We start from the raw sequence: 14,787 nt of genomic DNA on the forward strand, positions 1-14,787 counted from the left end.
TAGAATATTTCAAAGATATTAAATACGTCTTTAACTATCAATTAAATAAATTGCTGTTATCGATTAACGAAATTTTGGACAATTTTAATGGGATGTGAAATGTGCGGCTTCAAATAAACTATTGACTTTTTTGTAAAATGCATTTACACAGTTATAATGAATTGTAATAGGAAATTGGTTTATATTGTGGCATTCCAAAGGTTTAGATGTAACTTTTTAAAATTTATGTTGTAACTTTTTTAGAAATTTATTTCATAAATTATGAAAGTTTAGTTGAAAAATTAGCAGGGGTATCAAAGTAGTCAAAGTTTTCATGAAAACTCTTTTGAAGTCGTAGAAAGGATTCAAGTATTCATCCACCAACTGAGCTCTCTGTGGAGCGGCGTTATTATTCCCAAAAATGAAACTTGGTTAGCGCGTCGCCGTACCACAATACTGTCAGAGTACCTCTACAAGCCTATGAAGGACGGTATGCCCGTCTGCTATGATACCTGCCTAGACCAACCGACCACCTCGACCATAATGGTCCATTTCGACAATGTTAGAGAACCGATACCAGGTTTTCTCCATATGAGAACACGTTTTAAGCCTCTGTTCAAATTGAATAACGTCTAATCACTAATGACCGACGTCCCCAGTCATCATCTATCTAAGACAGGTGTTTTCCGCATCATGATAGACTGCTTTTTATGTGGTTCACAGTCAAAGGGTTGTACACAACGGGGCACCTGCATTAAATCTCTGGGGGACTTTTATCTCTGAATGGACATTCCTGTTGCATTACGCAGGTTACGCAACAATTGCGTCTCTGTCTTATCTCTATTGGCTAGAAGTCACGAATAATGGTCTCGAATCAGTGTTATCAGCGAATTGAGACCTTTTTTCAGATCAGCGGACCACTGTTCCTGTCTCTGTGAACTGTTTTCACATAGTGCAGGGACCCCAAGGTCCCTACAACAGGTAGTCTGTGATTGACTCGCCTCAAGTCTTCGAACTATCCGCCATCTTGTTGAATAGTCTAAATGATGGCTAATGGCCATACTAACGATGGATAAACAAGGATTGGGCTAAGCTACAAAGTTTCAAAGAATCCTTACGCTAAGAGCAAATTAGGTACTGTTTGTCTAAGATATGTACTCTGACCGCCACTAAGTCTGCGGCAGTCTGGAGCTATGGAAACAAGAAGAGGGAGGGGAGCTTCGATGAAGAGGTATCTTTTTCTCTCGCCGAAACCAGTCCTAAGGAGGGACCCGGCACCCCTACTTAAAATAATTATACCTCGTTGCCATAGTCACCGCCACAGCTCCAGACGAATGTCTGGCAGAGTACCTATCTTAGACAAACAGTACTTATACACAAACGAGTTCATAGCACCACTGCTATACGACTTAATTGCGTTTGCCATACCACTGTCTAGCAGAGGAGAGAGCTTAGCTATCATCTGATACCTTATTTGTATTTTGACTTTACTTTAAAGTTTTTTCTTTTAAAAAAAAACAGTTTCTTGTTTTAATTGTTTTTTCAGTGAATTTTCGCACTCTTACGTATATCCTCATTTTTAAAACAGAATTGAAAACACTACACAGTCTTATGCATACTTTCATATTATTAAAAAAAACTCAAAATTTTATTTGATGCATTTTATTTAACAGCATAAACCTAAGCGTAGAAATTAACTCGAAATATCTGGAACTTAAACTTTTACTGCGAAATAAAAAATAAAAAAAATAACTATATCATCATGCGTTCAAATATTGAAAGTACATAATTTAATTAGTAATAGTCATATGATTTAATTTTTAACGAAGTATGAACTCTGATTTTTCTGTCACAAGCAAAAGAAATAAAAACGAGAAAGTGATGGCAGTTTCATGCTTTAACAATTAAATCTTTCTTAAAGATGCATGACACTGTTTGAAACTGAACTAGGTACTAGAGACTAAAATGATTTAAACTAAAGTATAGTTTTAGTAAAGGTTTAAAATTATCTTAATATAAAAGCAATTACTGCTTACGTTAGTGCTTAAGTCAGTTTAAAAGATCCTCAGATGCAATTTTAATCAACCATTTGACGCAGATGGGTCCGGTGTTTTTGGTCCCTTTTACATAAGTCCAGATACGCAGATGGGTCCCTTTTACACAAATTTTTTTCTAAAGATCTAATCACAAGTAAAATTATGTTTTGGGGTTTTTTGATTATAAAAATTGTCTAATAGTTACTGAAAAAGTGTTATATTATCGGAATTATAATTGTACTGAAATATAAAACCCCAAAAATGTAGTTTGTGATCTTTTTTCATTCATATTCAAAAGTTTATCAATAATTTCTTTTGTAAATTAAGCAAATTTCAATATAAGTAACTATTTTTTTACGTCTAAATAACTGCAAATAAGAGCGAATTTGAAAAATTTTGTTTGGAAGTGACTGTTTGAAAGATTTTACCTTAGACGCAGAAAAAGACACCTGTGTTTCATGATGTATTTTATAACCGTAAATTATTAAAATGCTGACTATATTATTTCTCACTTATTTTGACGAAAATGAGTGCAAACAAATGAAAAATAAATTAAATAAAAATTCTGCGTTAAAGGGTTAATTTGCAAACTGTTAAAAAAAATTTTAATCATAATTTTAATCTCACTATAAAACACCAAAACACCACGTTGTCTTATCTTCATACTAAATAAAAGAAGCCGACAATTATTGCGCTGAAATATTCCTTTGAAGAAAATCTGAATTTTTCTTAATACTGCAATATAAGTCTTCTACGAAGTTATAATGAGTGACATTTCAATAAGATAAAAATAAGAAGGAAAAAAAGCCACCAGGAATCTTGACGTAGAAAAATTTAAAAATTTTGTTGTTGAAGTGACTTTTGACTTATTTGTAAAAAGCAGCTTTTTGACAGAGCTTCGAGCAGCAAATTCCTTTTTTTTAAAAAGGAGAATATTTTCTCTAGTTTTCAAGTATATTTAAAAAAAGAAAAAGAAGATATCAAAAAAGATGTTCGTATAAAATAAGTGCATAGAAAAATATAGTCAACGTATAGTTTTTTTTTCCCTTGTCAGGACGATTGAACTTCCATTTGGGCTTCCTTTTTAAAGGAAATAAATAAATAAATAAATATAGTGCAGCTGCGGTTTATGGTTTCTGGACAGAGTAAAAAGGATTTTATTTTTTTCTGCTGAAAGTACAGCTATATGTATAAATATGTATAGATGAAGAGAAAAAAAAAGGAAGAGCAGCATGATGCACTTAAGAGCCAAAAAGAAAATTTTAAAGAATCGAAGAATGAACTTTAAAGACGGAGAGGGAAAAAGCGGAGGGAAAAATTCGCAGTGATGAAATCAGAAAAGGGAATATATTCTCTTTGTTTTGCCTCAACTCTCTCAACTGGAATAAACAAGTCCATTTTTGTCGAAAATCTTATTTTCTTTCTCCACTTCATATAGCGTACCTACCGAGGTCTGTTTTTAAAAGCTTTTTTCTTTTTAGAGAGAGTGTTCTTAAGAAAAGCAAAAAAAAGAAAAATTGACGTCTGAGTTTGAGGATCGATGTATATGCCGTGTTCGAATCTACTCCAAGCGTAAGTTGAACATTTGCTGAAGAAACGCTCTTGGGAAAACCTGCATTTTTTTTTCTTTCGTAGCTGTTGCAATGAGAAGGAAGAAAATTACAAAAAGTTGGGATACACCATCTTTATCTTTCTCTCTGCAAGTGCATTTTTATAGCTCATAAATGCATAAAACATAGATATCTTCATGCGATTCGATTTGATTTTTCTCGAATGCGATAGCTTCGAGGATTGCTTCTAAATTTAATGTTACGAGACTCAGACATTTGGATTCCCTTTAAATAAACAATGTTTGTGAAAAATGTAGAGGCAATTTTTTTCGGATTATGTTGTAATTTAGGAAAGTGGTGTTTTTTTTTTATGGGGGAGGTATAAAAATCCAAGTGGACGATGAAAAAGTTCTAAGTATGTGAAGATTCATACCTATTGTTCTGAAATATTGAAACGCGAAATCTGTTTTTATCTAAGTGAGTGAGGTAAAGATCTGTTGGTGTGACTGATCAAGCTCTCAGGCTCTAAATCAGGATGCGAAATTTTTATTTGCTAGCTTTCCGTTGGCGATTAAATATTTGATGCAGTCGAGTAAGTTTAAGTAATCACGAGTTTTAAACTCAACTATTTACGCTTAGATTATGTTTGCCTCATATCTTTTAATATCAAGGGATGATATTTTCTTTCATTTAGAACAAAGTACGCTCACTTCACTTTTTAGATCATTGCTTCTGGACACATTAAAACCTTAAGACAACCCTCTTTGAATTTGATATTATTATTATGGTAACTTCCTCGATATTTAAGTATCTGCATTTTATTACGGTTGCAGCTGATATCAAAACGTTCTTTACACTAAATTTGTTAACATTTTAAAAAAATTTTTATATTTTTTATGAATACAAAATAGTGGGGAGCAAAATCTTTCGTCCAGCTAGTACCTTTAGGAATGAAATTTTAAGCACTGCTCTAAATACAATATGTCTGAAATAAATCGTAACCTCAGAAAAACTAGAAAATAGCGCCATCGAAGGAGGAGTGATTTCTCTTGCAATATTTATGTGCTCAGATAGATGGCTGAAAAAGGTCTATACATCTGAGTCAACCATGCCTTCATTGAAGATTTTTTTTCCGGGTGAACTGATTTAAAACGGACTGTGGCCTGTGACCTCCCCATTGCCAGGCCTTGCCACCTTCGAACTATTTTCTTTAGAGAAAATTAAAAATTGTTGGGAAAGCTGATTGCACGACGTCTGAAGCCGAACAAAAGACGAAAATTCAACAAGATATCAAGAATATTTTTCCACAAATGTTTATTTATGTCATTGATAATCTTGATAAGTCTGCTTAACCCGTCAATTGACAGCTTACAAGAATTCAGCATTTCTTGTAATTTGTGTTCAATAGACATTATTTTTCTCTTTTGTCTTATAAAGTCTAATAATATTAAAAAATATCTGGCTAACAAAAGCATGAATAAAAGAAACCAAAAATATAACGAGATAAATTAAAAATTAAAGCACGAGATTTTTATGGAACATCGGAGAGTTGTTGATTTTTGAGAAGATAGCTTTTGTTTTTTGAATTTGATGATTATACTAACCCGTTACTGGTTTTTCTATAATTTTTTGAAAGGTTATTACAACCCGTTACTGGTACTTTAATTTTATTCATTTATGTGTGGTTTTTAAATAAATCTGTTTGTTTTTTTTTATAAGAAAAGAACTGTTTCGTAATATAGCTTGATTCGTTACTGTCGAATATTTTGCTTTTCTGAGTAGCGTTTTATTTGAGACATGCAGTACACATGTATAAGAAGTCGGTTTCAATTTTTAAGACATCAAATGTCAAATTGCGTAATAAATTTATAGCTTAAATGATTAAAAAAAACATTTCTTGATTTAAATGTGAGAAGAACAAGATTTGTTTGTCTGAATGGACGAGAAACCAGATCCTTTAATCTGAATGAGTAATCGTGCAAAAAGATATCTTTGTTTGAATGAGGGAAAACTGTTATCTCGTTCTGAATATTGATGAACAACGTTTGTTAGCCTAACCAATAGAAATATGCTCTAAAGAAAGAGGAAACGGGATTACTTGCTTTCAATGTAAAAAACAAAGAAACAAAGATATATTGACTTAACAGAGTGACGATCAAAATCAGTAATTTTATCAGGTCATGTTATAGTTAGCTTGGTAGGCAAGTTATTTTCACTTGGTATCTAGCTTATTCTAGACTATAGAATTATTCTTTTAGCAAAACATTTAACATTCCTTGAAACAAGAGAGTTAACTTTAGACTTCAAAAATTACTTAATTCATTTTAATTTTATATTACACTTACAAACATTTATTGCTAATAAAGTCTGATAAAAAAAATGAAGTTTTACTTATTACCTCATAATTTAAATGTACTAAGATCACATTTAAAATTCATCACATTAATTATTTGGCATTTGTTTAGTTCAGACAACATTTACTCTCACGCAATAAGATGCAATGGTTTTAATTCCAGGAGTATAAAAATGGCACGGATGTATGTGCAGTGCGCAAAAAAATAAACGGACCACCCTAACTAGCTTTTGATCTAATGACAAGATCTTCACGTTCTAGGACTCAATCTTAACGGTTGGAGGGATGACTAATTAGTTAGTGGAGACAATATTTTAGGTTACGAAATCAAACATAAACCGTACTTTTTTTGAATAAACATACCTTTTTATCGATGGATTCCAGTTAATATTCTCCAAAGTATAGGGGGTAGCCATCCTCTAGGAAATATGGTCACAATAGTTTAGTCAGAAGAGCGTATCAAAGTTTGGACCTCTTAATATTAATTTCGTTTTTTGCGTATTTTAACATATCACGAGGACTTTTCAAGCGAATTGAAACAGTTTTTTTCACACTTATAGACGTTTATCCAAATATAATTTAAGCAAAATATAACTATTAGTAAATATCTATTATTTTTTTATTTAATAATTGTAGAAAAAAATGGATTGTAAGGCATAAAATGTTTTACTCCTTTTTAAGGAATGCAATTTTATATGACAAAATACAAAATTTAAACGAAATCGGTCGAATAGTTCCTGAGAAAGCGAATTTGGAAAAAGTCTTTTTTCTTTAAAACAAAATTCGATTTCTCTTGAACTATTCGACCGATTTCGCTCAAAATTCGCATTTTTCTGTTTGAAGTTACATTCTTTAAAATGATGTAAAAATTGTATTCCTTGCAATTCAAAACTGTTTTGACTTTTATTAAATAAACTAATAAAAAATAATAAATATTCGCTAAAAGTTATATTTTGCAAGGATTTATTTTAGGATAAATGAATTTTATAGTTGTGTGCAAAAATTTTTCAGTCCGTTTAAAAAGCTCTCGAGATACGGTTAAACAGGGAATAAGTAAAATTAACATTAAAGGGCCCAAATTTCGGACAGCACTTCTGACCAAACTATTGGAACCATATTTCCCAGGTGGCGGCTATTCCATATATTTTGATGGTCAGAAATCCGAATTCGTCGGAAAAAAGTTATGTTTAATCAGACAAAATAAGTTTCTTGTGTCTGATTTCGTAATTTAAAATATCGTCTGCACTAATTAATTAGCATGTTTGAGGTCACCCCCTTGAACCATTAAGATTGAGTCCTAGAACGTGAAGATCTTATCATTAGATCAAAAATTATTTACGTTGATCCGTTTATTTTTTTATACATTGGTTGGCAATTAGTACCCTATATTAGGGTGAATGCCGTCAAAAAAACTGTAATAAATGCTCTATTGTTATTAAATGTTACACAAACCTTTAAATTTCTTTACAAACCCACAAAAGAAATCTACGAGTAAAAGCAACCCTTATGTGTTAAAAATGACACTAGAGAGGAGTTTCCCGTAATATTTTTAACATTTTTCAAGCTAAAAAGTCTTGAAAAGTCTTACAAGTCTTTTTCTAATTTCCTTAAACACATAAAAAAAGGTTCCATTTTTAAAAAAAAAACATGTAAAAAAACATTTTGGTATTCTTATTTATTCTCTAATGTTATCAGTTTACAAATAATTTTGGTATATTTACAACAAAAATTAAAAATTTTCCTGCTCAGAAAATGCTTCATTTCACGTCTTGAATGCCTCAGACTTAAAAACCTTCATTTCCTTTTCAAACTTTCATAAACGCCTTTAAAGAATTGGGACAGTTTTTTTTAATTTATTTAAAAAAAAACTTTAACATTATTCAGTATTTTTATTTATGTTCAAATACTATTAATTTAAAAATGTTTTTTAGGCTTACAACTAAAATTACTTAATAAAATCTATAAACCCTTACAAACTTTACTGTATTTCAAATCAAAGTTATCTCAGAAAAGAAAGTTCCCGGTAAAGCAATCGTAGTATGACACTATATGGGAGACACCATGTGTGCTTAATATGACACCATATGGGAGAATCTTATAATATTTTAACCTCTTGGTTTTATTTCTTTTTTTCAACTTCCATAAACACTTAAAAAATGAAAATGGTGTTCCTTTTTTTAAATCTTATTTTCAAAAATTAATCTCAATATTTTTATTTATTATCAATTTAAGCATATTTTTGGTTTATTTACAGCAAAAATTACTTCAAATGAAATCAATATAAGGCCTTACATTTTTTCCTGCACATAAAAATTTACGTCTTGAGTGTCTCAAACTTAAAAACATTCTTTTCTTTCTCAAACTTTCATAAACGAATTAAAAGAATTGGGATAGTTTTTTCTTAATTTATTAAAAAATAAACTTTATCATTAATCTTCCGGTTTTATTTCTTATTCCAACTTCCATACACGCGTAAAAAATTATTATAGTGTTCCTTTTTTAAATTTTATTTTCAAAACCTACTCTTAATATTTTAATTATTTTCTAATATTATCAATTTAAGCATATTTTTGATTTATTTACAAAAAATATTTCAAATAATATCTATAGAGCCATGCCTTTTTTTCTGCACATAAAAATGCTTCATTGCACTTAAAAAGCCAAGAAGGCAATCATAATATGCTCAATATGACACCAGATTTGACCAGTCTACAATACTTTTCATGTATTGAGTGCCTCAAATCGAAAAAATAATTTCTTCATTTCTTTTTCTAAGTCTCATAAAGGCAATAAAATGGGATTTTTTTTGAATTTATTAAAAACACCTCTAATGCTATTCAGTATTTTTATTTAGGCTCTAGTACTATTAAATTAAAATTTATTTTATGTTAGTAATTATTTTATAATTAATAATTGATTATTTTATGTTTGCTATGTTAATTATTGTATGTTATTATAATTAATTATTTTATGTAATTATAATTAATTATTTTATGTAATTATAATTAAATTATTTTATGTTATTATAATTAATAATTTTATGTTATTATAATTATTTTATGTTGTTATAATTAATTATTTCATGTTATTATAATTAATTATTTTATGTTATTATAATTAATTATTTTATGTTATTATAATTAATTATTTTATGTTTGCAACTAAAATTGCTTTAAATAAAAACTATAAACTTCTACAAATTTCATGTATTTGAAAGTGCTCTTACAAAAAAACAACGAGTAAAGCAACTGTAATGTGCTTAATATGACATCACATATCAGAATCCAACAATATTTTTAACGTCTCGTCAAACTAAAAGGCTTTATTTCTTTTTCCAACTTTAATAAAAATTAAAAGATGAATGTGGTGTTCCATTTTCGAAATTTATCTTACTATTTTTTTATTCAATAGTATTATCAATTAAAGCATATTTTTGGTTTATTTACATTAAAAAAAGCTTCATATAAAATCTATAAAGCCTTAAAAAAATTTTCCTGTGCATAAAAATGCTTCATTGCACTTTAAAAGCTCTTAAAAGTAAGCACTGTGCAACCATAATGTGCTTAATATGACACCACATGTGACAATGCCACAATACTTTTAACATCTTGAGTCCCACATACTAAAAAGCTTTCAATTCTTTTTCTAACTCCCATAAGCCCATTAAAAACGAATGGGTCCTATTAGAATAATTGAAGGGCAACCGAACTTTGCTAATGGAACTTAACGCATTAACGCTCCATCATAAAAGCTCTTTGCAGCTTCTTAAAACGTTGTTTAAACATTTTTGTTTGTTTGTAAACCAAATACTCAGTGTGTAAAATAAATATTTTTATTCCTTTTATTTTCGTCGAAAAATTTTCTTTTTTATTTTTTACTTACTTAATTGATTTTTAGGAGAAAGTTAAAAAAATAAACAATAAATTAATAATTGTGTAACTCTAATATAGGCTATTAGGTTGTTTACTATGAAAAAAGATAACTCTAAACACTAGTAAAACGGATTTTTTTAAGCCAATTTAAAAAATATATATAAAAGTTAAATGCAATTTTAGAGCCATAGGATCGATTCTAATTAATACAGTAAGTTTCTGTGTAATTATAGTGCTCTGTTTTGATAAAAATACATTTTTTTTAAAATTTATTAATGTATGTGTTAAAAATTATATATATATATATATATANATATATACAGAGAGAGAGATTACTAGCTTATTTCGTTTATTTCCACTGTGAACTATTAATTAATAATTAATATTATCTTTTACAATATTTATTATGCATTTTCCACTCCTAAATTCCACATTTTTGAAGTTTTTTCTATTTATGTAAATATGAAGTTAATATTTATGAAAAATCACGTGCTAAACTATACCAATGCGATTATTGAAATAACGATTGAGTATGATTGTTATAATCACACCTGAACACGTAAATGCGATTGGTAAAGTCGCGAAGGAACATTTCATATGTGATTGATGAAATCACCACAGATTCTTTTCGCCAATCATTTTGCGATTTAAAAAAACGACACTTTATATAAAAATAATTAAAAATTTATATAATTTATAACAGTACCGAAACTATAGTTTGTTTGGTAGAATTTTTTCAGGTTTTTTTTTTTAACTTTATTTATATTTCGCGCAAATTCAATTCATCTTTATTTTTTTTATAATAGTTATAAAAAAATTAATTAAGTAATTTGATTATAAAAATATTTTTTTTATTTCTTTTCAGGTATGTGAGCTTCATGTTTCTGGCTACAAATTTTCTGTTCTCAACAATGCTTTCATCGTGCATAAAGGTCTTAAAACACCTTCATCTTTTCATAAGGATAAAGAAGTGGATCAAGAAAGAAACCGTCAATTATTTAGACAGTTCAAGTTTGAATTGAAGGAAAAATATCCAGATTCTTCACGTAAATGTTACTAAATTTTGTTTTAAAAACAATATTGTTAAATGAATGATTTCCATTAAAGTTGTTGTTGATGAGTCTTTGACTTCATCTCAAAAGCATGTATAACTTAAGTCATTTTAAAATAAGATATAGCTTTCTTGCAAAAGCTATTTGGCTTTTATATCAACTCAAAAATGGAATATGCATCCAATACAACTGAAGAATGTAATTAATTTTTAAAAATATTTATTTGAAGCTTTACGAAGAAAGTTTTTAAAAAATGCCCTTAAATAGTTTTATCTAATAACTAAAATGTCAAAATGTCCATTATTTAACATTTCTAATTTGAATAATACATTTACGTTATTGAGTGATAGTTTGAAACGAAGAAGAAAATAAAACATGGTAAAAACAACTTATGAAATATTGCGACGTTATTAATGTAATAGTGTTACTACTTTTTAGTTTGTCAACGCTGAATTATAGTAAAAATTCACTTAATTAATAACGCTAAAATAGTATTAAATACTAGGTGTTTGAAAAATGATAGACTGAAAAATCCCTTAAAAAACGGAATGTTATCTAGATAAATAGGTGCATTTTCTTACGAAACCCTTCATTTACCTGCGTCAAGTTACCAAATTAGTTTCAAATTTTATCTATAGATGACGCCTCTAAGTATGAAAAATTATTGAAAAACAATTGTTCAAAATGACCTCCGTTTGTTACCACAACATGAAAAAGTCCTAAGACATATAAGAGAAAATCTTACAAATATTTCAGTAGGGATAGTCAGTAGTTATATACAGCAGAAAACTTTGCTTCATAATATTTCCAACAATCAGCTCCACCTGTTGATAAACTTAGCTACTAATTTTACCTGTTGCTGAGAATAAATAACTGGTTTCCTAAGCAGACAAGAACTGTACCTTTCCTACTCCTTAAAAGTTTCTTTATTTATTTTTTAAAATCAGCAGCCACTTATGAGAGACACAATGCATAAAAAATGTAAAAATGTTTCTTAAAATTTTAGTTTGATGTATATCATTATTAATTAATAATTGCAAAATAGTGGACATTTGACGTTTTAAGTTAACATAACTGTATCTATGTCTTATCGCGCATTTTCTAATATTTTTAAATTCATATTCCTGGAAAAAAAACTGATCATTTCGAGCTGTTTCTTATTGAATACATCTAAATTAATATAACTCTTTAAATTTTATATTGCACGAGTAAATGTTTAATTTAAGCACAATAGTTTTTGTGTAATTACAAGATCAAAATTTTGTTAAAATTAAGACTTAAAAAATTAACTAAACTAAGAAACTAAACTGCATAAAAAGTAGGGTTATAATATAGACTTTTTATTTATTAAAAATTTAACTTACCATTTTATAAAAACGGCACATTTCCGAAATTTTCTGGGACTGGTAATTTAAAAGTCTGATAAAATTTCTTGAAACATTTAGTAAGCAGTTTGCATAAATTTATTTCCCTTTTTATGAAACAAAATCGTTAACATAAAAGGTATAAGAACTCTTTTCTTCAAAATTTTCTAAAATTTGATCTGATTAATAAACCCTTCATTTTTTTACTAAATATAAACTTTTACATTATACATTTTTATCCCCTTTGATATTCGTAAAAATTGTTTAAGGTTAGTAGTGATTGAGGTTAGTTTTCAATAATTTGTTTGTACCATTTTATTAAAAAAAATAATTAAGGTGAAATTGCTAAACTTTTTTAATGACAAATCTTATAAAACTTCGAAAAATAAGACATCTAAAATAGCCTCGTATACAAAAAAGGAAAGTCGTATTTTTTCAACTTTTTCATATCATTATGGGTAATTTATGTCGAAAAATATCTATAATTGAATGGCTTGAGATAATACAAACAAAATTTTTTTTCTATACGAGACGTATTTACATCAACCTGTTTCTTAGTGTTGTTTTTAAATAAGTATTTTACAGGTTTCTGGAATATCTACTAGATGGCAGTAGGATACACAGAAGCATCTCATTACCTATGTGCAAATCACGTTTTCCTTCAAAAAATGCTTCTCTGATTGTTTTTTAAATGGCTTATAAGTATAAAGCCCCGATTTCTTAAATTCTGGGCTAATATGGGGATGAATAATCTTCCTTGCGTTTATTATTAAGCAAATTCATTCCAATAAATAGGTGAAAGAAAGTTTATAAATAAGTTGTGTCTCACTATCATTTTTATAATCAAATAAGGGGATCAAATAAGGGGATTAAAATGAAACACGAGTCTTTCATTTTAATGAATGGCATTTTTTTTACTGAAAACCGATAAATATAAGTAGAAATTATAATATTTTTTCATTTCATTTCATGCAAAGTAAGCGTTTTCATTGCGAAACAATACATAAAGCCATTGATTGTAAATAACACTTTACTTCCATATCATTTTTGCTTCAAAAAATGATTCTAATATTATCATGGTAGCTTAAAAATGGCATAAAAACCATTAATGTCTTTAATTCAGTTTTCAGTTTTGTATTTTCTACTAAAGATGTAGTAATAAAAACCAAAATTTTAAAAACCAGAAATTTCAGTAAACCGTTACCTTATGAATGGGAAAATTACAAAATCAATTACATAAATACCGTATATTTTGATTTTTTAATAACTGAATCATGGTATTCTTTTACCAGAAATGTCATTACCATACAGTTCAGTAGTTCTTCCATGTTGTTGCTAGATGATTTAAAAACAAAAGTCTTCAAGAAATTTATCAAATATTCATCTCAACTACCCCCTAAAACAAATAATTTTCTAAGAAACAAGTTTTAAGAACGTTGAAGTCATTAAAAACGTCAGAATTTAAAAAAGTTTCTGAATCTTAAAAATTTGTTTCTGAAACTTATGTGTTCCGTAAGTGTTCCAGGGTGTTCTGTAAGTGTACTACAACAAAGTGAGGTAACTTCTAAACACATTAAATGTTTACAAAATTCATATATTTTTAGGTGTTTTTAGATCATTTTGGGAAGTTAATGGTTAAGGAAGTTAACATCGGAAGTTAACATTCTGGAAGTTAACATCGTATGTATAAAATGATAATTTCTACTCTTTATTCAATGAAATTTTTTCTGATAAATAACAATTAGAAAACATATCTGTGATATTTTATTTCAACATTTTTTGAATTTTGCACTTTTTGTTCTAATGTCGGAAAGAAACCTGCATAATATCATTTTAAATGCATATCAGAATCGTTGTTCTTAATTATTATATGTGAAAAAATATTGACTGTGGCGTTAGAGTACAATGAATTTTTGCAGAAACATTATACTTGTGAGTAGAAATATGTAAAACCATTGAGTTATAAATTTTGATTTAGAAATGTGAAAATGTATTTCTATGTTAAATTATTTCTATGTTAAATTATTTCTATGTTAAATTATTTCTACGTTAAATTATTTCTATGTTAAATTATTTCTATGTTAATTTTTAAAGTTTATTATGTTATTTGTATTAAATTTTTGTATTACCTGTTAATGTTTTTCACTTTTGAGTTGATGCATGCGTAGCGTGTTCCATAACACAAAGTGATTCGTAAATTCCATATTCAATATAAATTTTTAGTATCTATATTAAAAGGGAAGACAAAAAAAAATACAAGATCAATAATCGTTAATTTACATTTAAGTGAAGAACAAAACACTATCGAAATATGACAAATCACAATTCAGAAAAGCTGGTGTATAAAACACTATAACCTTTGCAGGAGTTGAGTTGATTAGAAAAACCTACAAGTTTCAACTTGCAATGAAGCAGAATTTAATGTTTTGTACCCTTGCTTCACTTCAGTGTGATTTGTCATACTTCGAGAGCTTTTATTATTATTTTTTTGTTTTTAGTAGCTAAAATAAGGATTAAGGATTTATTAACCCCATTGAGTAGGGGAGAGTGGGGTCAATTGTAACATTTTTTATATAACTAT

The 14,787-nt window shown here is 28.3% G+C and overlaps 1 protein-coding gene across 1 annotated transcript in view; it reads left to right on the forward strand.

The window, feature by feature from the left end:
* LOC107446207 (beta-1,4-glucuronyltransferase 1-like) overlaps positions 1-14,342 on the forward strand; it is a 198,527-nt gene extending 184,185 nt beyond the window's left edge. The window contains exon 4 of the mRNA XM_016060800.3: positions 10,656-14,342. Within this exon, the coding sequence (XP_015916286.1) occupies positions 10,656-10,850 (195 nt within the window). The 3' untranslated portion in view covers positions 10,851-14,342. The remainder of the gene's footprint in view (positions 1-10,655) is intronic.
* Positions 14,343-14,787: the final 445 nt, after the last annotated feature.

This window comes from Parasteatoda tepidariorum, chromosome 3, assembly GCF_043381705.1.
Source record: "Parasteatoda tepidariorum isolate YZ-2023 chromosome 3, CAS_Ptep_4.0, whole genome shotgun sequence".
In the NCBI taxonomy this organism is placed as follows: Eukaryota; Metazoa; Arthropoda; class Arachnida; order Araneae; family Theridiidae; genus Parasteatoda; species Parasteatoda tepidariorum.